The sequence below is a fragment of the Hirsutella rhossiliensis genome (assembly GCF_020360975.1).
Source record: "Hirsutella rhossiliensis strain HR02 chromosome Unknown scaffold00008, whole genome shotgun sequence".
Classification (NCBI taxonomy): domain Eukaryota; kingdom Fungi; phylum Ascomycota; class Sordariomycetes; order Hypocreales; family Ophiocordycipitaceae; genus Hirsutella; species Hirsutella rhossiliensis.
The window spans coordinates 2,450,909-2,476,860 of NW_025408674.1; the positions used below are offsets into that span (position 1 = coordinate 2,450,909).

General features: G+C 60.3%; 8 protein-coding genes across 8 annotated transcripts; 3 read left to right on the forward strand and 5 right to left on the reverse strand.

The window, feature by feature from the left end:
* Positions 1–646: 646 nt before the first annotated feature.
* On the reverse strand, positions 647–5,420 carry HRG_07629 (ABC-2 type transporter domain-containing protein; the record flags this gene model as incomplete). The annotated part of the gene is made up of 3 exons (XM_044866100.1): positions 647–3,484; positions 3,550–4,589; positions 4,748–5,420. The coding sequence occupies 3 exons, from the start codon at positions 5,418–5,420 to the stop codon at positions 647–649; spliced, it is 4,551 nt and encodes a 1,516-aa protein (XP_044719064.1).
* Positions 5,421–8,440: 3,020 nt separating this feature from the next.
* Positions 8,441–10,178, reverse strand: HRG_07630 (surface antigen domain-containing protein; the record flags this gene model as incomplete). Its single annotated transcript, XM_044866101.1, has 4 exons — positions 8,441–9,675; positions 9,727–9,913; positions 9,970–10,089; positions 10,146–10,178. The coding sequence occupies 4 exons, from the start codon at positions 10,176–10,178 to the stop codon at positions 8,441–8,443; spliced, it is 1,575 nt and encodes a 524-aa protein (XP_044719065.1).
* A 484-nt stretch (positions 10,179–10,662) lies between these two features.
* Positions 10,663–11,570, forward strand: HRG_07631 (ubiquitin-conjugating enzyme domain-containing protein; the record flags this gene model as incomplete). The annotated part of the gene is made up of 3 exons (XM_044866102.1): positions 10,663–10,689; positions 10,742–10,821; positions 10,877–11,570. The coding sequence occupies 3 exons, from the start codon at positions 10,663–10,665 to the stop codon at positions 11,568–11,570; spliced, it is 801 nt and encodes a 266-aa protein (XP_044719066.1).
* Positions 11,571–12,878: 1,308 nt separating this feature from the next.
* HRG_07632 (uncharacterized protein) lies at positions 12,879–15,222 on the forward strand (the record flags this gene model as incomplete). Its single annotated transcript, XM_044866103.1, has 3 exons — positions 12,879–13,056; positions 13,109–13,261; positions 13,313–15,222. 3 exons carry the CDS (start codon positions 12,879–12,881, stop codon positions 15,220–15,222), a joined length of 2,241 nt encoding a protein of 746 aa, XP_044719067.1.
* Positions 15,223–17,154: 1,932 nt separating this feature from the next.
* On the reverse strand, positions 17,155–17,979 carry HRG_07633 (cytidylyltransferase-like domain-containing protein; the record flags this gene model as incomplete). Its single annotated transcript, XM_044866104.1, has 1 exon — positions 17,155–17,979. One exon carries the CDS (start codon positions 17,977–17,979, stop codon positions 17,155–17,157), a length of 825 nt encoding a protein of 274 aa, XP_044719068.1.
* A 1,571-nt stretch (positions 17,980–19,550) lies between these two features.
* HRG_07634 (uncharacterized protein) lies at positions 19,551–21,373 on the forward strand (the record flags this gene model as incomplete). The annotated part of the gene is made up of 4 exons (XM_044866105.1): positions 19,551–19,882; positions 19,933–20,395; positions 20,449–20,585; positions 20,644–21,373. The coding sequence occupies 4 exons, from the start codon at positions 19,551–19,553 to the stop codon at positions 21,371–21,373; spliced, it is 1,662 nt and encodes a 553-aa protein (XP_044719069.1).
* A 435-nt stretch (positions 21,374–21,808) lies between these two features.
* Positions 21,809–23,312, reverse strand: HRG_07635 (homogentisate 1,2-dioxygenase domain-containing protein; the record flags this gene model as incomplete). The annotated part of the gene is made up of 2 exons (XM_044866106.1): positions 21,809–23,180; positions 23,245–23,312. 2 exons carry the CDS (start codon positions 23,310–23,312, stop codon positions 21,809–21,811), a joined length of 1,440 nt encoding a protein of 479 aa, XP_044719070.1.
* Positions 23,313–24,160: 848 nt separating this feature from the next.
* HRG_07636 (WD repeat containing protein 44) lies at positions 24,161–24,909 on the reverse strand (the record flags this gene model as incomplete). The annotated part of the gene is made up of 4 exons (XM_044866107.1): positions 24,161–24,316; positions 24,377–24,560; positions 24,636–24,687; positions 24,786–24,909. The coding sequence occupies 4 exons, from the start codon at positions 24,907–24,909 to the stop codon at positions 24,161–24,163; spliced, it is 516 nt and encodes a 171-aa protein (XP_044719071.1).
* Between the last annotated feature and the right edge of the window lie 1,043 nt (positions 24,910–25,952).

The following is a 25,952-nucleotide window of genomic DNA, read 5'->3' on the forward strand; positions in this document are numbered from 1 at the left end:
CGCGTCTCCATTCCAACGGGGGAGGGAGCCACCCTTGAACGTTGGCCACTAGGTCGACAAGGCGCACGGCACGCGGTGCTGACATCGCCAGGACTTTAGTGTCTGTCTGCACTGTCCAGTTGGTGTGTCCGTCCGGTTGTTCGGGGTCTATCCGTCCACCTACGCATGTAGTCACTTCTCGTCCCCCTTCCCCCCCCCCTTTGTCGACAAATGGCCGAGACTCGGATCGAATACGCAGTCTCTGAGACTCGTTCTCGTCCCACGTTGGCGTCTAGCTCCAACACGTAGACCACCGGCCTTGTATCAAACACGACTCCCTACTCCTTACCCTACACGCACCTTATGGACGCAATGGCAGGTTCGTGTAATGCTGGGCAGCCCAGCAAGATATCATATGAAGGCTCCTCTCTTGTATTCGTCTAAATATCGATATCTCTCCTCTTTCTATGTCCACCACTCCAGCCTGATACGCCAGAGGGAGAAGTAGAAGCCCCCGAGGGCAAATGAACAATAATCATGACCTTTTGAAAAAGACAGCTCCCAGGTCGTCCATGACATCAGCTGTACCTCTCCAGCTCTTCGCAAAACTCCCCATCCCAGGCAACAATGTACAGCCAAAATACGTCAAAAGCCAAGGAAGAGCACCTTACTCCTTCTTCTTCTTGCCTGCGCCGAGCTTCCTCTTGGGCACGCGCGCCAGCCAGTAGACAAAGAGCGCCGCCGCTATATTAAAGATTACATAGGCCCAGAGGATGCCAAAGTTGCGCCACCGATCGCTGTAGCTGCTGCTCACCCCGGCGAGGAAGGTGTTTGTGTTGGCGACCGGGCAGTACAGGCACCCGGCGTCGGCGCTGGGGTTTATGATGCGGCCGCCGTAGATCTTATCGTAGGGGGACAAAAAGTCCCCGCACGTCTGGTTGCCCAAAGGCTCAAGCTTGAGGAGCTCGTTGTCGGCGCACTCGACCGCTGTGTTGGCGACGCCTGTCGATAATATGCCCGACACCAGATAGGTAAACGGCGACACACGGTAGAGGAAGATCCAGAAGCCGGGGAGGGAGCTGGGCGGGGCCAGCACGCCGCAGAAGATGAGGCAGAGGGTGAACATGAGGTTGGCCAGGTTGCCGCCCGCCTCGGCCGTCTCGAACCCGGCGATGACGAGGGTCGAAAAAGTGCCGGTGAAGAGCAGGAACATGAGCAGGTAGAGGAAGGTGAGGGCGCCGCGCTCCGCCACCTCACCCGTCGGCACGGCGTTGCGCTGGAGGCCCACGGGGTAGTACCAGCAAAAGTACATGATGGCGGCCATCAGGCTGTTCCAGGGCAGTTCGACTATGATTTGCGACAGCATAAAGACCTTCCACGAGTAGACCTTGGAGGGGCGCTCGCGCGCCTCGTAGAGTGAGCGCTGGATGACAAACTGCGGCATCGACTGCTGGACAATCTGGCCAAAGACGGTCAGCAGCTGGAAGATGGAGAACATCTGGTTCTGCAGGCCCTGCATGCTGTTGGGGGCCCGGAAGAAGACGAAGCCGACAAAGAGGGCGACGAGGGTGCAGAGGGCCGTCTTGGAGTAGATGTAGACGGGGGTGCGCCAGTACTGCTGGAAGACGCGGAAGAGGTTCTCCTTGAGCTGCTCCCCAAAAGGGGCGGCGAACTCGCGGTACATGCCGGGGTCGTCGTCGACGGGGTCGCTCGCCACCTCTTGCTTGTCCCGCTTGATCCTCTCCAGCTCGGCCTGCACGGCTTTATACTCGGCGCTGCCGCGCCACGTGTTGAACCAGTCAATGTCTGTCGACGACCCGGGGGCCGCGCCGATGACCTCGAGCATCCACTCGGCGGGATTCGCCTCGTCGGGACAGCGGTGCCCGCCGTTGCGCTCGAAGTAGCTCGTCATCGTCTTGGAGTTGTCGCCGATTTCGCCAAAGTAGACCGTCTTACCGCCCTTGGCCAAGAAGAGGAGCCGATCGAAACGCTGGAAGAGCATGGCCGAGGGCTGATGAATGGTGCAGAGCACGGCCTGGCCCGCCTTCGTGAGCTTCTCAAGGAGGTCCAGGATAGCCCACGAAGTCTGCGAATCGAGGCCCGAGGTGGGCTCATCGACGAAGAGGAGCAGAGGCGGCTTGGCGGCCAGCTCGACGCCGATGGTTAGACGCTTGCGTTGTTCGACGTTGAGGCCCTCCCCGGGAACGCCGACGACGGCGTCGGCATACTCTTCCATCTCGAGGAGCTTGATGACCTCCTCGACATAGGCGAGCTTCTCCCCCTTGGGAACATGGGCAGGCTGACGCAGCAGGGCGCTAAAGTTGAGAGCCTCGCGGACAGTCGTCGTCTGCAAGTGAAGGTCCTGCTGCTGGACGTAGCCCGTCTTGCGCTGAAACGACATGTCACGGGGCCTGCCGTCGACAAACATTTCGCCCGTGATGACGCCCATCGAGGTGCGGTCGGCCAGGCAGTCGAGCAACGTCGTCTTTCCGGCGCCCGACACGCCCATGAGGGCAGTCAGGGTGCCGGGCTTGACCCACCCGTCGACGTGGTCCAGGATGCGCCGCGCCTCGCCCTTGATCTTGATGTCGTAACAGACGTCGTGCCACTGGAAGACCGACGTCTGCTCCTGCAGGAGGCCTCCCTCCTTGCCGCCGCCGCCGCGGCTCCTCTCGGCCGTGACGACGGGGCCGATGTTGGCCATGGCGGCCTCGGGGTCGCGCTGCTTCTTCTCGGCATGCTTGGCGGCGGCGGGCTTGTGTCCCCTGCGGTAGACGAGGACCTCGCCCTTGGACGTTTTCTCGGAGACGAGCTCGGCGGCGACCATGTAGCAAGCGAGGAAGAAGATGATGAAGGCGATGACGATGCCAAAGTTGCGCCAGCGGTGACTCCACTGGTATTCAAAGCTGGACTCGGTGTAGGCGTCGCCATTGACAAAGTCCTGGCCCTTGACGGCCCCGACGGCGCTGCAGACACTGTTGTCGGGGCCTAGGTTGGCGTACTTGGCCAGCGCGCCGGCCAGACTAGGATTGGGTGCCTGGGCCGAGGGGACGAACTGGGTGCACCTAAAGTCGCGATTGTGGAACTCGTTGACCATGAGAGCCTCAAAGGCGTAGCCAAGGGGGTCGATATAACTCAGCCACTTGCACCAGCCGAGCATGTACCTCTTCGGGATGACGAAACCAGTGAAGATGACGAGGTCGAGGATCAAGAGGGCGGCCGGGACCAGGGCCTGGAACAGGGAGCGCGATGCCGACGCGATGGTGCGGAAAATCATGGACATGACGAGGACGGTGCTAAATGTGATGAGGAGGAAGAAGAAGAAGGGCCCGGGCTCTCTGCGGAGGTTGGTCATGAAATAGAGGGTCAGGTTGAAGACGATGGAGTTTGCGACTTTATAGGGCAAGTCGCAGAGCATTGACGCAATGGCCTCGGCGGATGGGTGGTACATGGCATATCGGTTGTGCTTTTCCACAATGGGCCGTTGGGCGTACAGGGTGAGAATCTGCGTCGGCAAACCATCAGTCACTCGTCCTTCTCATGGGTGTCAGAAGGGGGAGGGCATCTTACCTCGAGAGCCGAAGCAAAGGCGTTCATCAGACAGGCAAAGAAGAGCAGGGCGCCACGCTGGAAGAAGCTCGCCGTCGTGTCGTCGAGGTTGTAGAAGACGCTTCCGATGATGAGGGCCATGACCGTGTTCCCAATCAGAGCGCCGACAGTCAGGCTGGGGTCGCCGGTCAGGCGCTTCCAGCCGCGCCACAGGCACAGCTGCACCTGCTGGGTGTAAGATAGGGTGTAGGGAGACTTTTTCCGCTGGCTCTTGGCCTGCTGCGCGCGCTTGGAGGCGCGAAAGGCCTGTGCATCGGGCCCGTCGATGGGATGGGCGCCCTTGTACTCTTCAATCTCGACCTGCAGAGCCTTGTACTCGGCGCTGTTCTTCCACGCAGCGGCAAACTCGTCGGGGGTCCGCGGGGTCTTGCCGTCGAAGCCGGGGCGCACGACGCGCTCGAGCGGGGACGTCATGGATGTGAGGAAGTCCGGGGTCGTCTGTCTCGCCGGGCACTCGAAGCCGAGGTTGACAAAATACTGCTTGGCGGCGTCGGCGCGGCCGAAGAAGATCTGGCGACCCTCGTAGAGAACGACGGCCTTGTCGAAGAGATCGTAGGCGCTTTGGGGAGCCTGGTAGATGGAGACGCAGGCGGTGCTGTTGAAGAGCTCCGTCTGCAGCCGCAGCGTCTTGCAAAACTCGATGGCGTTGGCCGAGTCGAGACCTCGGGTCGAGTTATCCCAGCACTGCAGGGGGGCGCCGGACAGGGCGGCCTCGGATATGGTGACGCGCTTGCGCTCGCCACCCGAGACGCCGCGAACGTACTCGTTTCCGACGCGAGTGTTGACGGTGTGGGAGATGCCAAACATGGCCATGACGACGTCACGCAGGTGGTTTGCGAAATCATGCTTGTTGAGGCCTTGGGGTAGCTGGCGGGGCTGGCGGGCGCGGGCGGCGAAGGTGAGAGTATCGCCAACCGAGAGCTGGGGAAAATGGACGTCGACTTCGGCGGTGTAAATTGCTTCGCCTCGGTGCCTCGAGTGCATCTCCTTGGCCGTCATGCCTATCGAGCGTCACAAGAGTTAGCCACACAAGTCCGTGTAAGCACAGGGACATATGCACGGCAGAGGCGGACGGCATCTTCCGTCCCAGGCCCCTCCTCTCCTGCATTACCCCAGACTTCCGGGCCCCACGGGGGTGGGTATCGTTCGGCCGACTCACCTTGATAGTTAAAGTAGGAGCCGTCGTCGACATAGATGCCGTTCATCTCGCCGGCAATGGTCTTGAGAAAGGTGGAGCAGCCGGAGCCCGGTGGCCCCAAGACGACGAGCATCTCGCCGGTACGGACGAGTCCGTCGAAGTGGCGCAGAATGTCGATGCGCTGGCGGCCGGAGCCCATGAGGCGGCGGACGAAACCGGCAGCCGACAGCCAGACGTTTGCGACATCTTTTTGGTAGTCGGTGGACTCGCCGAAGCCGTGGACGTTGAGGTTCTGGAAGCAGACGCCGGCGGAGCGAAAGGCGGAGCCGTCGCTGGAAACCAGGTCGACGACGGCCTTTGCCCATTCGCGACCGCTGAAGCTGGACGAGGCCGGGTTGAGGGGCGAGTCGGGGCCGGCCAGGAAGGGGTTCTGGTGGTTGGCGGCGACGGAAGCGCGCGAGTATGAGCGGGCGAGGGCCTGGACGGCCGAGGAGCGGCGCTCCATCTCGGCCTTGTCGGTCTCGGTGTCCTCATCCTCCACTACCTCCTTGGCCGAGATGCCGGACGGGGACGAGGAGTCGGTGGCGTCGTGGCCGGCATCGTCGTCTCGAGAAGGGTAGCGGTTGCCGATGGGCATGCCCGTGGAGGCGGCTGTGGAGTCATAGTTTGCGTTCATGCCGTACATTGCAGCCATGATCCCAACGCTTGTTTGAGAACAGGTATGGATGGCCAGCAGGCGGCGGCTTCGAGAAGCGGCCAAAGCTCTTGGGTTCCCGGGGGGGATTGGAGGAAGGTTGGCCCCAGATCCCAATGCTCTTGTGCTTTGTTTAGTACCGAATTCAATTCCACGAGGCAATGAGCGAAAGCGGCAGGAGGGGCCCGGGCGAGTAAACACACGGGAGGGAAGGGGTGGGCGCCGCGTAGGTTGGGGAGGAATTGGCGGAGAAGGAGAGAGGAAGAAGAGAAGATGGAGGAGGAAATGGCTATCTCTCTCGCGCAAGGCCAAGGAGGATGGATAAAACGGCGGATCCTTGGTCGAGCGGCTGGACAAAGTCTCCGGGAGCCCGAGAGCAGAATCTCTCGAAGACCGCTGCATGCATGCATGCGACCTACACCAGCTAGGCAGTCCCTTGTAGAGTATGAGTACGGAAATAGGGAGTACCCACCTAGTACCTAAGGTATTCATAATTACTAGGTGGTTCGCTTCAGGTCGGTACGAATACGCAGCTCAGCTTCGGGTACGATCCATCCATCCGTACACAACAGTTCAAGTAAACAAGCTCCCATCATCTCTGTCGCCCCCACCCACCCACTCTTGCTGGTCACACGCTCGAGCCTCTGGCGGAGTTTGGTGGACTCGACTTGGTTGGCATCGGGGAAGACGGGCCTCCCGGCAGCAAGCAGCAAGAGCAGGAAAAGCAACGAGGTACCTCGGGCAGGTAAGGTAGTAGGTAGGTAATGTACCTAGGTAGCCATCATGCCGCAGGGTACCACCAGTCCGGCCCCCGTCGATGAAGCACAAGCGTCATGGATGCACTAAAACGGCGGCGCATTCCTGTGCGTCGCTGCCAGCGCCTCGTGGTTTGTCCGCTAACGGCCGGCCAAGGCATGAGTGGGTGTACAGATACTTTGCCTTATCAGATCGCCCGATTCATTGTTTTACTCTGAATGCCTTACATATCTGACCCTGCTTGTTTTTACTCCCATCGTCTTCCATTTTTCTTTGCTTCTTTTTGGCCCATTGACCAACGGCACTATCATCTCCTGCGCTTTTGCTTTTTCGGCGGCGCAAAAAGTCTGTCGATCTGGGCGGCGCTTCGGATCGTGGCGAGGCGGGAGAGCATGCACGCTGTTGCTTGAGTCACTGTCTCAACATGCATGCGTGTTTATCCCGTGGCGACAAAACCTGCCGACGCAGATGCTAATCAATGACACATGTGCTCCCAACTTGGACAAGCCGTCGCGCCATCATCACAAACAAGCGCTTCCACGCCCTTTCCTGGCTTCATTCCCAGCTAATAGCATCTTGCCGTACTCCATCTATAGGTGCGTGCTACCCCCTCGGCCAAGAGCCGACTTGCATGTAATTATCTGTACTGCAAGTAACTACCTACTTGGACCCGCCGCCGGTTCGGAGTGTTGGAGCACCCCGACCCGACCCGACACGCCGGCCGCGCCCCGTGCTGCCTTGGCGGAGAAGCTTATTAGCTGGGTAACGAGCATGCTCCGTGTGACGGTGGACAAGGCACTTATCCTGGGCCCTGTCGTCTCCTGTGAATATTCCAAATGGCCCTCGGTCCCCAGGGGGTGAATCATGCGGACTCGTGCCCAGAGATATCTGACGCTTGAAGTTACTCGCTCCGGCACCTACGTACTGCGCCGTGGTAATTATACATGCAGCGGCAGAGCTCGTCATCATGCCTACGTACATGTTGCCTACATACATGTAACATAGTATGCATGCGCCATGCAAGACCAGACCATCGGCTCCTCCGGTGCGCCCCTGTGTGCGTGTCAATTTCTTCTTCGGACTCGACGACTGATCCGAGAGGGCGTTGCTGACCGCCAGCAAAAGAGCCTCCTCTTCTTCCGCTTCTGCCTGCCCTTCCTTGCCCTTCCTTGCCCATGTGCAGCCTTTGCCAGACGGCAGCTGGACCCGCAACTCCGCAACTCCGCTCCGTACCTCCGTTTCTCCCCGTTGGCTCCCGGGGGTCAAAGTCAAGCCCGAGCACTGCCTTTTTATCCCCCCCCCCCACCACCTTTCAGTTGACCCTCCCGTCGGATCCCATCACTCGGAATGTCCCATCTCAGCAGAGCTTTCCAACGACACGCATGGTATGCCCGCCCGTCCACGGGCCTCTTCCATTTCTTGGCCCATGCGACGTGCACAGCCTCTGCGCCGCGTGTCATAGGGCTGGGCGGATAGTTACAACTGCCTTGCATGCCTCGCCAAGTCTGCATATGGTTACATGCTCCGCGTGTCCCGGGGGCCCCCATCGTAATTGAGTTTCAGGCTATTGATGGGTCTGCATCGGATACCCAGATAGTTACCAAGTACACATTACCTTGTTGATGGGCTTGTTGCCAGGATACAAAGTAGGCTTTCTCGACATCTTAGTCCGGACCCATTGCCGTGCCGTGCGTCAAAACTTGGCGCCCACAGCCCTTTCCGTCCTGCTGGAAAACTACCGATCCAGCAATCTAACAGCCTATTTTTAGTCGCCCACTTTCTCCTTCTTGTCGTAGTGGCCCGCGTCTTGCTTCCTGTTTCCGAAGCGGCTCGGCCCGCCCTTGCGTCGGCTCCCTCTACCCGACGTCTAATTACCCTGCACCTCCTTTTCTAACCACCAGACCTAGAGCCGTTTTACACGATGAAATGTCATAATTCATTTCCAAGTATTATACCACTGCCACCGTCCGAGCCCTGGTCGAGACCGTCCGAGCCTGCTGAATTCTCGACGCGCCGCCCTCCTCGACCCCGTGCTGCCCGAGTTGCCACACGCCGTGCTGGCTGGCACCGTAGCTCCTCAAGCTCATGATTCCTCTTCTCGGGACACCATGTCACGTCGAATTGGGTGTAGTAAGCCTTCAGCGTATCGACTTGACCGCATACTTGCACCAGATGCATGACCAGCATATGGATGGAATACAAAGATAAGTGTAGCCGGACGTGAGCTGCACTCCCGTATCATCTAGTCCATTGTTGCTCTCGCGCTACAGAAAGTTGATGCCCACGCCCATCTGCAGCCCCTTGGTTGCAATCTCTCCTCTCCTCAGCACAAGCGGCAAGCTAAAGTTCAGCTCAAACCTCGCCACGGGATGTGCGTAGACAAGGCCCACACCCGCGGCCATGCTGGGAGCGCCGTTCAAGAGACCCCCGACAGCACGCAGCATGCCGTCGCGTACGGCTTTGGCGCTTATGCTTTGCGAGCCCGTCGTCTTCCCCCTGTCCTTATCCTCGAGCGCCACAAGGCGTCCGCCGTTGGCGAAGAGCTGGAATCGCAGCCCCGAGTCGGGTCCCTTGTATGGCAGCGGAAGCAGCATGTTGACGCTTCCCGCAGCAAAAACGTCTCCACCCACAGAGTCCTGGCCATCATGAGGTCCCAACCCGCCCAGCTTGAAACCGCGAACGTCCGTTGGGCCTCCGAGCAGAAAGCGGTCATTGATACGGCTCGGGAGCGCCTCACTGCCGAGGCTGTATCCGAGTGGCAGGGGCCAGAGCAGCCCCATCCGCAGACCGGCACCGATGGAAATGCCCGTGCGGCCTTGGATGCCAGGCAGTGGGACAGGAACGGCGCCGCTCATCTCCACTTCGCTCTTGGAAAAGGCGACGTCACCTGCCAGGGGACCAACTCCTGCCACTTCCCACATGGATCGTAGCATGTACCCATCTTGCGGGAGCTGTGGGTTGTCCCGCCTCTCTCTGAAAAACGTGTGTTTGATGGCGCTCTTGACCGTATTGCCGGCGTCTTGTCGCACGGTTGGGCTGGCGACTGCGGAGAGCCCTGTCACTTGACGCCATGACCCGGAATATTCAACTGCGTGCGTGTCGCTTTGGTCGTTCAGCCACGAGAATCGCAGAGAGCCGCCCTTGACGACTTCCTCATGCGATGCCCACGGCTTCTCGGCTGCAGACGCTAGACCCTCCACAGAGATCCTCATGCCAGGATCACTTAGCACCGGCGCACTTAGGTTGGCACTATATGCCGACCTCGTACGTGTCCCCGCCTTGGCATTCAGAGTGAGCATTTCGGCGCCGCCAAACATGTTCCGCCACAGGAGAGAGCCGTATGCTGAGCCCTCGCCGTTGCCCACGTCGGTTCCGGTTTGGAGCTTGAAGCGAGGCAGTTCGCGAAGGCCCATGGAAATGTTGACATCGGACGGGCTTGCAGAGGGATCGACTTGACTAGACTGGGATAGATATACGCTCGGCGGCTCCCGCAATATTTCTATGCTGGTCAGCGTGAGGTCCCCTCAAGGTTCGCTAGGCAGACACGCACGCAACCCAGAGAGCTTTGTGCTTGCTGCCTGCAACTTGGCGAGCACCTCGCCAACGGTGGACGGTGCATTTGGATAGTCGCAAAGCAGAGGGGCGAATATGGGGTCGAGGAATCCGCGGCGAATGTTGGTCGCGCCGGTGACGGAGATCTCGTTGACGGTCATGGGCATCGACATCTGATCAGCCATCTGCTGCAGCGTTAGAAACCCGAAACACTTGTGCCAAGTGAGTCGGTATATCGTACCATTTGCGCCATTCTGCGCTCTTTTGCTTCGTGCTCTACATTTTGAAACTCGGGCGTCGAACGGGCAGCGCTCAACACATCCTGCGTGTTGGAGTGTAGTTTGTTGAATGAGCCTCCGGGCTGCCATGGTGAGCTAGAGCTGTCTTGCTGTAGAAGCCAATTGGGTCCGTACTTACATTGGTCCCGGGTAAGCTCGCATTCGACGCCATGCTGCAGCTTTCAATCCGCAACTCTGCTCTTTGAGGACGATGAGGATCGTTGAACCCGCGACGTTGCTCGGCAACTTGGAGCTCTCCAGCCTCAAATGGCGCCGAGTTCCCCGTGGCTGATGCACGAGTGGCTGGGCCGCCAAGGGAGCTTTTGCTTAGGTAAACATTGTGGGGCTCCCAGGGGATCTCCGTTTCTGGTGACGGCGCTGACGACTTGCCACACCACTCCAACGTCCTTCCTCGCTCATCTCCGAGCCCAGTCGCCCGACATCGCACCCGCCACCCTTCTTCCCATCTTCATCTCGTCCTGTACGCTCCGCGCTCCGACAGTCACTGCCCCTCTCCATTTCCGACGACAGACAACTGTCGATTCGTCTCGGGAAAGTCTCCGCGGAGCGTGAACCCTCAGTGGTGCCCTTGGCAATATCTTGGAAGCCAAACTCCCGACAAGCACAAACTGCCAAGCCCTGCCACTATCGCGCTCATGGCCACCAAGGCAGCGCAGAAGCGGGTATGCTCCGGTCCTTTATCCCAGGTCGTAAACGTGCTAACCGTTGTGCCAGTTGACCCGCGAGTACAAGACCATCTCCGAGAACCCGCCGCCGTACATTGTCGCCCACCCGTCCGAGTCCAACCTCCTAGAGTACGCATATCCAGGCAACACTGGGGCTTCGTACTTGCTAACTCGTCTGTGCCAGATGGCACTATGTCATTACTGGCCCTGAGGACACGCCGTACCACGGCGGTCAGTACTGGGGCACCCTGATGTTCCCTCCAAATTACCCGTTCGCGCCCCCGGCGATCCGGATGCATACTCCATCGGGCCGGTTTCAACCGTCTACGCGGCTGTGTCTCTCCATCTCCGATTTCCATCCAAAGTCGTTTAACCCGGCGTGGGAAGTCTCAACCATCCTTATTGGCCTGCTCTCCTTCATGACGAGCGATGAGATGACAACAGGCTCGGTCTCGACGACTGCGGCCGAGAAGAGATACCTGGCCTCGCGATCACGGTGGTGGAACTCAACCGGCGGCGGCTCGCACGCTAAGGGAACTCCAGCGCAGAAGGGCAATGTCAAGGCGGGCGACGGCGGCGCCAAGTTTCGGACAGAGTGGGTGGACGTGGACGCGGAGAACTGGGAATGGATGAAGAAGAACAAGATTGATGCGGCAACAGGAAACCGCTTGGACGGCGACAACGGGTCCTCATGCGGCCCGCAACTGAGCATCGGAGGCACGAGCAGCAACCAAGCACAAGCCGTGGTGGATGCCGTGGTGCAGCAGCGAGACGCGGGACGGGGCTGGCTGTATCGGAACAAGCTTCTCGTGGTCGGCGGGCTGATGTTCTTGTACGTGCTGGTTGCGCGTCTTGTCCGCGGCGACGGCTTAGCGTGAGAGGTGGAGGTTTGCTGGACCTTGGGGCGTTTTGCACTCTGGACAAGGCAGGCTTTGGAGGGAGCAGTCAGTGTAACACAAGATCGGACTCGCATTCGTATTCCAGCGACTTATGAAACACATCATTGTTTTCTCAATATTCATACTCATAACAGAATCTAGCTGGGCAAGCGATGGGGATGCACGTGATGGGCAAGGGATCGAGTCCATGCGCCGCTTACCCGTCATGATGCAGCGTTGATGCGCCACACGTTGGTAACTTAGTAATTCGGCTTGGTGCATGCAGGCGCTGGCCACGCAGTCTGTGCCATGGCTGCGGAATGTCTTGGAATCAGTCAGACGGGGGATAAGGGTCTGGCAAGATGCGTCCAGTTATGCCCGCGCACGTCTTGCAGGACGAAGTCTACCTATCCTGACTTGCAAACAGCAACAGAGGACCCTTGACACTCCAACAACATACCTAAGGTAGGTAGGTAGGTAGGTACCTAAGTACCTACAGTTGGTGTACCTACCTTACTTACCTTACGCCTGTGCCGATAGAGATGGATTCCAGGCGAGTGAGTCTTGGTACCTATTTTAACGCTTGCGCCCCACGGCGGCAGAGGTATCCTGTGGCTGCCCTGATGTGCAGCAGCAGTGGGGGGATCGAGCTTGGCGCACCGCCGAGCCTTAAAAAAACAGAGCTCTCCGGTCCAAGCCACTAGTGTGCCTGCGGGCAGAAACGGGGGGAGGGGGAAAATTGTGACGCAGGCCCCGGTTTTTGGTCACCAATTCGCCGTGGCTAATAATTCACTTCACCAACCTTCCTCTCTCCTTCTCACCAACCCGCGCGGCCTCCAGACGACGACTCTCCCGCGCTGTTTCCGCCCGCGGTGACGCGACGTCTTGTGGGAGGTGCATCGACTCGTGCAGCCTCTCACCTCACGACGGTCCCGATGCGCTTTGGCCGAGGCTTGTGCCAGTCTCGTGTCTAGAGAGACGCCTGGAGCAGGCTTTTGGGAATCCGACCCGTTTGCCCCCTCTCCCACTGCCTCGACCTGTCTGCCCCCTTTGTCCTTGAGCGACGCAACGCGATCGATTCCCGACAGCCGCCGCCGCCGCCTCTTTCGTCTGGCGCAGCTTCGACGCCCACCTGCAACATGGCCCCGTCCACCGCCTCGCTCAAGTCTCGCAGAGCTGCGGCAACCAGCAAGCATTCCGTCAAACCTGTTGTGCCTGCGCTGCCGTTGCCCTACGTCAAGCGTCAGGCGGCCCCTCCTGCGGCCGCGTCTGCCGTCGCTGCTCGCTCGCCGCCGGCTGAAGCTCACCATGGAGCAGCACGGGAACAGTCCATCTGCCACTTACCCGTGTCGGGCGCGCAGCATGACACTCGGGCGAAACGGAACAACGGAAATCAATCCAGTCACCTCGACCGTGGCCATCTTGATGCCAACGGACATGGATCATCACCTGGTGAGCTACTTCAAACGCCGTCGTCGAGTCCGGGGTACCACTGACCACGCCATGCTCACTAGTCGACAAATCTGACACGGCTTCAGTCGAGCTCGGGCAAGCCCCGGCTTCAGCCGTCGACAACGCTGGCTCCCAGATGCACGTGCAGTCGCAGGCGGCCGAGAATTTGGTGCAGCAATCCCGCCCGGTTGGTCCTTTCGAGACCTCGGCCACCCCCAACGGGGCCCCTGTCAAGTCTGGTCAGTTTCTTGTACTGGACGGCGCTCCTCAGGCGCTGACTGCAAAAACAGACGGGACTTACTCCGCAACGGCCTCCGAGCCTCATCTGCCGCCTGCCGTATCGCCGACGCGCTACCAGATGCCTCCGCCTTTTCAGCCCACGAACCGGCCCCTCGGCATCATGGCAAACGGAGACGTGGCTCGCGGCCCGCGACCTCACCCGCAGAACGGACCCCATCGCATTCACCAGACACACCCGAGCAATGGAAGCATTCACTTCGGCACTTTCCACGACTCGCAGAGCTCGTCTCCCGCGCCGCCGCTCTCTGGAGGCGTCGCGCCGCCCCCTGGAATGGCCGGCCTCGATGGCCGCCCGGGATACATGGGCCATAACGGAAGCGGGTTCCCCCCCATGATGCCGTACGGCGGCGACATGATGCAGGTCGCAAACTTTGACAACTACGGTCGTCCGGCCATGGCCTACGGGCCGATGGACTCGTACCCCCCTTATGGGTCCAACTATGGACCCTCGACTCCTCACAGCTTCCATGACTCGCAGTCACCCGTCCACCCCGAAGACAATGGCATGTACGTCCCTTACCCGCCAGGAGCCCCCTGCAATGGAGGAGCGGTTCCCGGCGACGACATTCATCCGCAGAACCCGCAGCGACGAATGTTTGGCCCCCCCGAATACCCCAGGATGCCGCCGAATCTGGGCCTCCCACCCATGATGCCTCCTGGTGACCATGGCGACGGCGTCATCGGATACCTGCAGCAGCAGTTTGCCGCGCCAGAGCTGGCTGACTGTACGCTGGAGCTCCGATACCCCGATGACGGGGCGCCACCCGTCCGGATCCCGGGCCACCGCTTCATCTTCTCCCGGAGTTCTGAGCTTTCGGCCCAGCTGCAGAAGAAGGCGTCCGAGCCAAAGTCTGCCGGCGGAGCCCCGCTAACTCTGGTTGTTGAAAGCGACAGCCCTTGGGTACGATCCGACGCCTTCTACATGGCTGTTCAACGTCTGTATGGCCTGCCCCTGCTGCAGATGCCGCCGCACAACCGGACGGACTCTGGCGACTTGATGGAGGCTGGATCTGCCAAGGAGCAATTCGAGTTTTCCTTGTCGTATGCCGCAGCCGGCCGCCTCCTCGACTGGGCGCCTGTCACGAGACGGGGCTGTGAGGTGGCGACGCAACTACTGGGCTGGCAGACGATGGAGAAGGGGCTCGAGTTTGCTCTCGACAACTACAGCGACAAGGGCACCCATGACTCGTACAAGTATGGCGACGGATCGCGGACCATCCTCCACGCCGTGGCTGCGTACATTGTCCACAACATTCCGCCGAGCTTCAACCTCGACACCTCGGCTGGAGAGCCCAACAACTATGCCCGGCTTCCGGTACACCCTCCGCCGGCTCCAACCTCTCCCGAGGCCGGTTCCAGGGCACCCTCGCCTGCGATTGCGAGGGGCTCCTCGGTCCAGCTCGGCAAAGGTAGGCGCCCACACCAAATCGCCAATATTCAATTTGGCGATCTCTCCCTATCCGAAGCCAGGAACGGGACCGAATCCGAGACTCCAAAGGCCGCTCAACAGGCTCAGCCGGTGTCACACACGATCCTCTCCCGCGTACTGCTCAACCTGCCCTTTACGTACCTCAAGATGATGCTCGAGATGTCTGGATCCGGAAACCTCAACGGCTGGGCCAGCGCAGAGGCCCGTCATCGTGTGATCAAGCGCGCAGTTGAGGAACGCGAGGCACGTCGCCTCCGCATCTTGGAAGCCGTTATCGATGGGCGAGTTTCTGTCTCGGATGCCGTCCATGCGGCTCTCCGTAGCCCGAATCCACAAGACGTCGGCCGATGGACTTCGCTGGGATGGCAGGAAGAGATGCTGCCATGTTCTAGCCCGGGCGGTGCGTCCCTGGTACGCAAGTGGGTCCCCGTGGTGGAGCCACAGAACGGGTCGGCAGCCGCGTATCCATGAGTTCGCCTGCCGCGTCCTGATGAATAACGACTTTTTGGTTGATGAGCTGGCGGATGGGCGTTGCATTTCTTGTCGGATTCGAAAGCATCGAGTCCCCGGTAGCAATTTCCCGAGGGCTGTGCAACCCATCTTTCCTTTGTCCCTCTGGAGAAGCGCCCACATTTTTGCCACTTGTCGAGCACCGAGAACTCGATGGAATCCCGCTGCCTTTTGGCATGCCTGATTCGCGATGGAGGATGGAACTGAGAGACGGGTTGACCCTCGCCCTCCTCGCACCTCTGGAGTCTTTGTCTTGTCATTGGCCGTGGCAAGGCTGGTAGCTCGCGGGTGGGCTGCAATAAGGTGGCTTGAAGAAGCATAATGGCGGGGACGGTGGCTTCTGGGGATGCGCAGGTGAGATGCGGAGTTTGGCGAGTGCCGGGGGGGAGCCAGTCCGACTGGAGGGATGGTCGGCGCTGACGTGGGCTGGAGTCGGATAGCGGAATCGATGTGGATGGGGGGACGTATAGGGGCAAATGACCGGATCGCAGCTCAACTTGCCGGATTCTAGGGTAGTCTGACGTTAGGAAGGAATCCGAAGCGCAAGGGACCATGGCTAATGGATGAGTTGTGCCAGACGCGTGGTGTGCAGAGGAGACTTGCCCTCCAGGGGGGCATTTGGACGGGCAGATGGCCGGCTTCGTCCCCGCAGGATACGGCCAGATTTTCGACGACTCTCGATACCTAGGTAGTCAATCCAGGGGCAGCCAGCCATGGTTGTGCGGAGGAAGGGTGCGTTCAGCCCTCTCTGTTCCCAAGAGGTCATGTACATTACCCTAGTGCGCATATTTTGACCAGGTACACGATACAGGGTAGCTAGCTGCTCCTGGTTCCGGCCTCGGGCGGGGGCGGGCCGGCGGGCCGGCTTGTTGGCGGCCTCCCCCCCGCCGCACCACCCACGACTTCCGGGAGCCTGTCCGCCTCGTCTCTCTTTTTTACCATGCACACACACAGGGGAGCAACACGTGCGGGAATGCAAACCCCTTTAAAGATGCGAGGGCTGCAATGGGGGCATCTGGGACGAGTACCTACTTTGCAGCCTTTGCACCCCCAAGGGGATGGCTCGAAGCATCTTACTCTGATAGGCGAAAAAGCAGCACCCTAGAGGTGGGGGCGGGAGAAGTTGCGACGGGCAGCCCTATGCGCCGTATCTTGCGTCCCGTTTGGCGCTACGGTATTAACCGCCCAGTCTTTGACTACCAATCTGCGTGGGGAGGCCTAGCGCTACTGTGCAGGCCCAGGTGCAGGACGATGAATGGGCACTCGAGCCTGACAGTATGCAAATTTAGAAAAAGAAAATACCGATATCCCTCGGTGTCCACAAAGTAGCTTAATTAACGCTTGTTTCCGGGCCATGATGATGGCGGGCGGCCGCGTGACTGTCGTCGCGTCGGGGGAAACAGGCCCACGTGCCCCGAGTTGTTGCTTTGCAGAGGATGAAAGCGGCGCATGAAGAGCAACGTGGCATGCGGAAATGCACTGTGCGGCCTTGGAGAAAGGAGCCTTCATTCCTCTGCTCGGGTGACGAGAAAAGTCAAAAGAAGGCCAATACAGAAATCGCTACGCTTCAATGTCCTCGCCTTGTATGATTTATTCTACAAATCAGATGCGCTTCCGTCGGCGACGTGCCCGTGTCCCGTTTCTATTGTTGAAAAAGTAGCCCGGCGCCTGTATCCTGGACAAGCCGGGGCCAATGCCACGATCCAAAGTCTGTCTGCCCTTGTCAAGCCTCCCTTACCCGCGAGTCGTGAGCAAGGAGCATCGTGTCTCTGCTGACACAACGAGGCGGACGCGGCGTGCTCTTGTTCATGTCCATCTTTTCCGTCTCGAGCCGTGCGTTCCGTCACGGCGAGACGCTCGTCGCTGGTGCGACGCAGGCGGTGGCTGTGCCAGCTACCGGCCGTCTTTTTGCTGGCCTTGCAGAGAGCTTCCCTGGTAGAGGCCGTGCAGCTTGATGTACTCGTAGACCAGCTTGGGAAGGTCCATGACGGTTTCCCTGTTCTGTAGCTGGGCCCGGATCTTGGTAGAGCTGACGTCGTTGTAGAAGGAACTTACCACCCAAATCTTGTCGTAATGCTTGAGGGGTTCTAGAGCCTTTTGAATGTCGGTCTGGGTAGGCCTCTCGACAATGAATGCGCCGTAGCAGCCGAGGATGACGTCGAGGTCCGAGGGCGACCAGAGGTTGGGGTCGCTCATGGTCATGGCCACGTCGGCGCCGATGAGCAGGACGATGCGCGCTCTCTTGTGGCTGCCGTCGAGGGCCTGGATGCCGCCGAGGACGTCGTTGATCTCGTGGTCAAAGTGGCGGAGGGTGTCGACGGTCCTCGTGTAGACGGGCTCGCCGGCTTGGTTGCAGCGCAGAGTTTCCCACGGGTCGACCATGATGCCGGTGCCGTCCTCGACAGCCAGGGAGCACATGGCGACGCGGTGGTGGGCGCGGGCCAGGGAGGGTTTGTTGTAGGCATCGCTGACCGGACTGAGGTAGCTGCCAACAACTTGGAAGGCCGTGTCTTGGACATAGCGCTGCGTCATCTCAAACATTTGCAGATGCAGGACGGTAATGGGCGAGAAACTGCCACAGGCGACGAGGACCACGGGGACTCTATCGAGGCTCGAGACACGGCGCTTCAGCTTATGGTGAGGAAAGGTGTAGGGCGCCGATAACGGCTCGGCCGGTGGCGTCTGAGTGGCCGGTGGTTGCTGCGGAACGGGCGCCATGTTCGGCGGTGTCAAAGAGTCCATCATGGTTGAAAATGCAAGGCCGGGAGGAGAAGAGGGGGAGGGGCGGGAGGGGGTGGTGGTGTGAATTGGGGTGTGGTTGTTGATGCTGTTGTTGTTCTTGGCTGTGCGTTCAAGGCAAGTAGGGGAAGATGACGATAAAAGAGCAGAGAGGTTAGTTAGGAGGGGGAGGGGCAGAGAGAGGGATTGATTGACAAAAACGGCATGCGAAAAATGAGGTAAGCAGTCGACAAGTCTCATCTGGCTTGGTAAGAGGTGGTACAAGGTACATGCACGGCTTACGGAACAGGGGGGGCCTACGGGCCTACTGTAGGCTGCCCACTGTAGGCTGCCAGGGCAGGGCAGGTGGTGAAGGGCGGCAGGGAAATCGCAAGCAGCCTATCCCGCATCTGACTTGATGAGCCGTATTTCCGCTTGCCTCGGACACGTGCAATCAGAGTGTCAGAGTGTCTCGCAGACAGTCATTGCAGCAGCTTCTTGAGCTACAGAAACGGCAATGCGACCAGAGCAAGCCGCATCTGGGAGAAACGGTCCCTGCCCCAGGCGTTGATGGGCCAACCGCCGATAGTGTCACCAGGACACACTCTGCCCTCCACAACACGGGCAAAAGGAGCAAGGTAGGCCGCGGTCACCATTCATGCGTAGGGCGAGTCATCATGGCAGGCGATGCACCGACTGCATCATACAGGTGCTCCAGGGACGGAAGCTCAGTTGACGCTTTCCCGGGAGACGCGCCGGCTCCAGCAGTTGGCAGGCCACGTACAGCATCATCGTCCTGTCGGCAGCCGTGTGCTCCTGGTTAAGGCCCGAACAGATGGACCTTCTTTTATGGATAGTATCAGCATGGCGAGAACGAGACTTTGACCGTGGTGCGTGTAGACACTGAGCGACCTTGGCGGTGCCGGCCTCGGTAACTTGTTCTTGGTGACTGTTGATATGATCGGACAAGCGATTTGGCCAAGTCTTGTGAGGCCAGGTCTACGCTTGGCCGATGGATCAAGCAAACAAAGCAGTTGGCCACGAGAGAGAAAAAAACAAAACAAGCCATGACACGATGAAAACAATCGAGCATGTCAAAGCATTGACGTGACGTTTATTGCTGAAGATTAAGGCCAGATGGGCGTGGCGGGGAATCCTTGCGACGTGCAGCCCCCACCAGATTCCCCCAGCCGAGGTCCTGGCTGTCATGGAGGGAAAAAAGAGACGCATTCCACGCTGCCCAATTTCTTCCTTTTACATGCTCCCTGCCCTTCGTCTCCCCCCCTTCTTCTTCCACATTGTCGCGACTCGGGTGCAGCCGCGGCAAGACGAGAAGAAGAAGCAGAAGAAGAAGAAGAAACAAGGAAAAGGAGAGCCACCACGGCTTGCCAACTTTCGGCAACGTGTCCTGGGCGCGTCTTGCACGGGCCGCTCGGCGAAGCTTGTGATCCACGACAACCGACGCTGCCAGCAGCGCCACGACGACGAGCTATTCCCTCGATTGCATCATCACCGACCGCTTCCCATCGTCGTCATTATCCTTCAGTCTTCTCGGTCCGGCCCGCGCCGAAATGGCGTCACCCGCGCCATCCTCCTCCGGCCCTCCTCCCACGCGCAGCTCCTCCTCGGCCGCCGCCCCCGTCGACCCCATCCTGCGCAACACGCTGCGCTACACCATCTCGGCCCGCGAGTATGCCGTCCTGCACAAGTACATCCTCTCGCGCTCCCGCGTCCTGCGCCGCAACGCCCCGGGCCCGGCCTCGGTCGACAAGGCCCTGGCTCCCGCCCGCGGCACCGAGGACCACAACGCAAAGGCCGTCCGCCATGCCCTGCGCGTCTTTGCCGCCACCTGGCTCGGCATGAAGGGCTGGGACGTGGTCGCCAGCAGGATGGGCAACAAGGAGTAAGTAGGCGCGAGACCGTGTCCCATCGCTGCGCTGACTGGCCGACTAGTATCACCTCGAGCGGCAAGAAGCAGCCCTTTTACAAGTCTCCCGCGCTGCGCCTCTCCCTCTCCCTCTCATCGATACTGCTCATCTACCGCTTCCTCTTCCGCTTCCTCTCTCGCCTGCGCGCCCACCTCATGGATCCCCAGGTCGAGCCCTTTCGCCGGCGCAACCCCCGCACCGCCGCCGCCTTGACGTCCCCCTACGCCCCGGCCGTCGGCGCCTCGCTCGCCGGCCTCGCCCTCGGCGTCTATCCGTCCCAGCAGATGCGCGTCTCCATAACCGTCTACATGCTCTTCCGCGCCCTCGACTTTGGCTGGAACGTCTGCGAGATGGAGGGCCTCATCTGGGGGTCCAAGAATGGCAAGAAGAGGGACCGCCCCTGGTGGTTTGGCAGCTGGTTGCTGCAGCCCCTGGCCTTTGGTCAGCTGCTGCACGCCTGCGTCTTTGACCGCGACTGTTTTCCCGAGGTTCGTCTCCGGCCACCCTTGCCAGGGCTTGGAGCTGACGGCCCTTTGACTAGTCGTACGGAAACTTCATCTTCAACAAGTCGTCGGCCTATCTGCGTGAACGTCCCAAGGACTGGCCCCGTCACGTCAAGTGGCCCAAGACGTGGGACATTGTCGAGAGCCTCGCCCAAATGGCCCGTCTAAACTGGCCGTACGCCCCTCGCCCCCCTGTTCCGTACCGCCATCCACTAACAGACTTTTGGCCGCAGGGCCTACATCTCGCCGACCCTGTTCCCCAACAAAGAGGTGCTCCCGCCCTCGCTCGAGACCGTCTCTCCCCTGACCTCGCGAGCCCACCCGCTCATCACCTCGCTCTCGTGCGCGACCCTTCACCCGTCGGACCCGTCCTGCCTGCGGACCTACCTGACCTTTTGGCTCAACTCGTTCCCGCCCCTGGCGCGCTTCTTCCTCGTCGTCTACTCGGCCCTGACCGTGGTGCCGCGCTTCAAGAAACTCTACCACTACCCCGTCGCCACCGTCCAGCGCGTCATCGCCCGCGCCCTCGGCATGTCGACGTTTGTCACGGGCGCCATCTCCACGGCCTGGGCTTCCATCTGCTTCTTCCAGGCGTACCTGCCGCGCCACGTGCTTGCCACCCAGCGCTTCTTCCTCGGTGGCTTCTTCGTTGGCCTGTGGGCGTGGGTCGAGCGCCGCCACGGCCGCGGCGTCTTCTTGCACAGCGCGCGCGCCAGCGTCGACAGCCTGTGGAAGGTGGGCGTCAAGCGCCGCTGGTGGAAGGCCATGCGCGGCGGCGACGTCTGGGTCTTTGTCCTGGCGCTCATGGTGACGGGCGTCGTTTACGAGCGCGACGCGCGGGCCATTCGCGAGGGCGAGTGGCGCAAGGGCGTCAGTTGGGTCCGCGGCGAGGGGTGGAGGGACTGGGGAGCAGACGGCGACAGCGATGAGGACGAGGAGGAGAGGAAGGACAAGGAAGAATGAGATGCTGTGGCCCAGGCTCGAGTATCGGAACCCCCCTTTGCTTTCATGGGCAGGCCCGAGTTGCCGCGTTGAGGTGTATTTGTACCGGGCAGGACTTGTATATTCCCCATGTCATGGGCTCTAATCGTACATAAATTGCAAGAAGAAATGGACGTCGGGAAAGCTGTATTCGTCGAGTGGCGCTACATGACTCTTGTGTTTCGTTCTGCATTCTTCTGCTACATACAGAGCGTTGACCACGCTGACCTGCCCCAGCACCTTTTAGGACTTGGACTCCCTCGATGGCATCCCTGCCTCTCGTTCTGTTTTCTGTCGAGCCGGACAGCGCTATCTTTCCCAACACACACACACACAGGCACACACAGGCACACACACTTACAGAACCAATGTAGGTTACGCAGTCTCGTCGCAAAAGCCGCAGCAACAAAGAAAAGCTCAGTCGAGCAAGTGGGAGCGCACCTGCTTGCCGGCGGGCATCTGCCAGTGATTCCTGACGGCGCCCCAGCTCTCCTCGCTATAGCCCTGCTGGACCTTTTTACAGGTGCGCAGCCCCCAGTCGGACACGGCCAGCATCAGGGAGCTCTCGAACATGAAGGCGCAGCTCCCCGTGCCGACCCTTGCGGGGGCGAGCGCGGCCTCGCGCGCGGCCTCGCAGCTCTCGGCGTCCGGGCCGTGGCCGCTCATGACGTTGTGCAGGCTCGCGCCGCCCGGGGCGAAGCCGCCCGACCCGGCGCGCTTGGCGTCGTAGTCGCCGCGGATCAGGCCCATGAACTCGCTCATGGTGTTGCGGTGGTACCAGGGTGGGCGGAAGGTGTCCTCGCCGACCAGCCACCGCGGCGGGAAGATGACGAAGTCGGCGACGGCGGTGCCCGCGACGGGCGACGGCGCCGTCAGCACGGTGAAGATGGACGGGTCCGGGTGGTCGAAGGAGACGGTGCCCATGGTGTTGAAGCGCCCGAGGTCGTACTTGTAGGGGTAGTAGTTGCCCTGCCAGGCGACCACGTCAAAGGGCGTGTGCGGCTGCGTCGTCCGGAAGAGGCCGTGGTTGAACTTGACGGTGACGACAAAGCCCGACGACGACGACGACGCCTCGGCCGTCGCGCCCGCCTCGTCGCCAAAGCACGCCACGGGCGCCTCGAAGTCGCGCGCGTTCGCCAGCCCGTTGGACCCGATGGGCCCCAGCTCCGGCAGGGCAAAGTGGCCCTGGTACAGCTCGAGGGCGTAGCCGCGCGCGGGCGCGCCGCCGACGAGGGCGACGCGGTACTTGACGCCGCGCGGGATGACGCAAATCTCCATGGGCCGCACCAGCAGCCAGCCAAACTCGGTGCGCACGTCGAGCGCGCCCTCCTGCGGCACCACCAGCAGGTCGCCGTCGGCCGAGTAAAAGGCCTCGTGCTCGCCCATGCTGCGCCCCGCCGTGTACACCATCATGCCCAGCCCCTGCTTGAGCGCCGCGTCGCCCGCGCCCGCCACCAGCCGCAGGCCCGACACGAAGTCGTCGCTCTTGGCCTGGTCGTGGTCAAACGGGTCCCACCGCAGCTGGTTGGGGATGTAGTGCAGCTTGGTGTTGATGCTGCTGCTGCTGCTGCCGCCGCCGCCGCCGCCCTCGGCCGCCTCGTCGTCTTTGGCGGCTACTTGGTACGGCGGGTGCGCGCACGAGGGCAGCATCCGGTACAGCCATGTCTGCTTGTTCTCGTGCCTCGGCGCGGTAAAGGCCGTGCCCGACAGCTTCTCGGCGTAGAGCCCGTACGGCGGCTTCTGCGGCGAGTTGTGGCCGATGGGCAGCGCGCCCTCGACCGCCTCGGACCTGTCCGTGTCAGTGCATGGCAAGGCCACGGATGAGCGACCAAGGGGAGGGAAGAGCGCCATACTCAAAGTGATTGTTGAAGCCGTTCTGATAACGGTACTTCTCCTTGGTCTCAAATTGCGTCACAGGCATGATGTCGGATCCTGGCTGTATGGATGGCTTCAGCTCGTTTGCGAGAAACCAACGTGGGAAGAGATTCGACGAAGAAAGGGTATGCAAGAAGACGACGACGACGAAGTACAGCAACAAGCCAAAGCGAAAAGGGCGCACGGCTGCTTTATTAAGAAATCAAATACAACACCCGCTCCCGCTCCCTCCCGAGACCAGCTTGCAAAGGCAGCATCGCCGTCGCACAACTGACTAAGGCCTCATGTGTCTGCCCCTCTCGCTCTCGGCTTCCCCCACGGCGGAATGCAAGAAGCTTCGGCTCGGAGCTGGCGGCGGGGCGAGGGGGCCGACAGTAGCCGCCAGGTCCCGGCCGGCCTCCTGACACAACTGGTTCCGCACGGCTCCCCTGCTGCCACGATTAGAAACAGCCGGCGAAACATGAAAATGCCAAGACGGGTGGCCTTTGCCCGTACAAGTAGATGCGCCTCAACCCCTGACGAATCTCCCATGGCGTAGTCGATGGAAAAACTACAAACTCTGCGGGAACGCCGACACGGCAGATTGCGTCAGAAGTCGACTTCGGCTGCAAAGCAGAGCGAGCACTTCCCCGACTCTGCAGCACAGGGCCAGCCCTCAACGTCCCCCTCTCGCCGTGGCCCATCTACAGTCAAACATATAGAGACACCACAGTCGGCACTGGGCGGGATTGCACGTACAACTGGGCGACGCCTTGGCCGTCGCCCAGTGAATTGAGGACCCAGCCGAGAGACTATCTAGTCGCAATATCTCCGGCGCCGACTCGCCACGAATCAAGCGAAGCCAATCGAGTTGAAGGAAGTACTGTAACAGATACCGGGGTTACAAGGCCAAGCTTACTCCTCTTCCTTCTTGTTCTTCTTCTTCTTACCGCCGCCACCAGAGCCTCCTGTGCTCGGCTGCTTTTGGAGGTGGACAACCAACCGCGTCCACGACTCCTCCTTGTCCCACTCGAACCCCGCCAGATATGCGCTGTCCAGCTCGTCGTCGGCCTAATGTCAGGTGTCAGCCGGTGAACCCAATGGCCCACGTACGAGACGGCCGATGCTTACTCTCTTCTTGAACGCCTTGTGGATGGCATCCAATGCGTCCTTAATTGTGACCCCCTTGAGGTTTCTTGCCGTCACCTCCATTCCTAGGGGGAAATGCAGGTCGATCTTCTTGACAGGCGGCTTCGTCAGGGGAAGCCTGAGCATGCTGGGATCGTCAACTGTCATGGAACTGGTGTTGATTTTCCTGTTGGGCCGTCATTGTCAGTGTCGGCTTGTGAGAAGCAGCGGAGACTGAGCATGACGATTGCCGGCCACTTACCAGCCCGTTTTTTGCGTCTCGATAGCAATTTCTAGCTCAATCCCTTCCTTTTCTGCACCGCGGTCCACGGGTCAGCATTGTCCACCTTGGCTAAAACAGATGCCAGAAACATGTTGACGGAAAGAGTGCATGTCGGTCAGGAGAGCTCACCTAGGTCGTTGATGTTCTTGACACCTGGCGCGCTGGAGCTTTGCCTCCTATGGCCCTTCTCCTTGGGCGGCGACGATGACAAGCCTTGGACGGCGGAGTCGACCTTGGTGAGCGGTTCAGACATGGTGCGAGGATCTTGTTGCACACGAGCGAGAGGCGGCGTGCTGGCTAGGTGAAGCTTTGTGTTAGCTCGAGTCGACGACTGATTTGAGTGATGAGCCAACCTTTGAGGGATGGAAGCTGGAAGCTTGTATAGATATGTGAGCCGAAACAAGGCTGTTGCTGATGGATGATGGAAGCTGAGAGAAGAGGAGAAGGAAAAGGAGAAGGAAGGGGAGGAAGAGGCGGGGGCGAGAAGAGGGGGGACGGCCTGTTATCCGTGGCCGGAGCAGGTGCCTGAGGTGTTCAGCAGAGAGCATGAAGGAAGGTACGAGGTAGGTAGCTTGGCCCCTTTCGCTTTCGTCAGACTGGGCGGGGTAAGTGCCACCCAGTGTCCACGACTGCCGTTGACTCTATGATCGCGTGACGGCATGTGTATTCGCGCGTATAGGTACCTCGATGCTTGGCTCGAGGGGCGATGGGGGCAGGTATGCGTACCGCGAGGCACGGAGAGGGCAAAGGTATCGACTACTGCCCCGTAGCGGGATACTTCATGCTCCGTGCCTGACGTACCATGGATGCGTGCTTCTGTGGACTAAGCTGGACGCCCGCCTTTGCAGACCTCCCAGCCGGTCCTCGGAGGGTCCAAGAGTGAGACCCGGGCTGCCCGCGCGGTCCCTCAAGAGCTTAGCGTCCCTCCTGCAGGACCACTGGCATCCGGGGTAAAAACCTGGGGAACCACGCCAGTGACCCACTGCAATGAGCCTGCTTGGAGACGAGCGTTTGGCCATGGACAAGGCGACAAAAGGAGAGGGATTGAATGGAGGATGGCTCGACGCCTTCAGGCATGGTGTACTGCGCTGTACAGTGCATCCATGTTGCACTACGCGCGCAGGTGTAGGAATGGCGTGGTGGTGGAAACTCAGTGCCACCCCTCCCTCCTCTACGGAGACTTTGACCTGAACATGCCATCTAACCTGCACTGTACTGTGCTGTACTGACTGCGCCAGGACAAGCCTGGCCGTCAGGTGACCCGAGTGGGCGTCTGTGCTCGGTGGGAACGGTTGG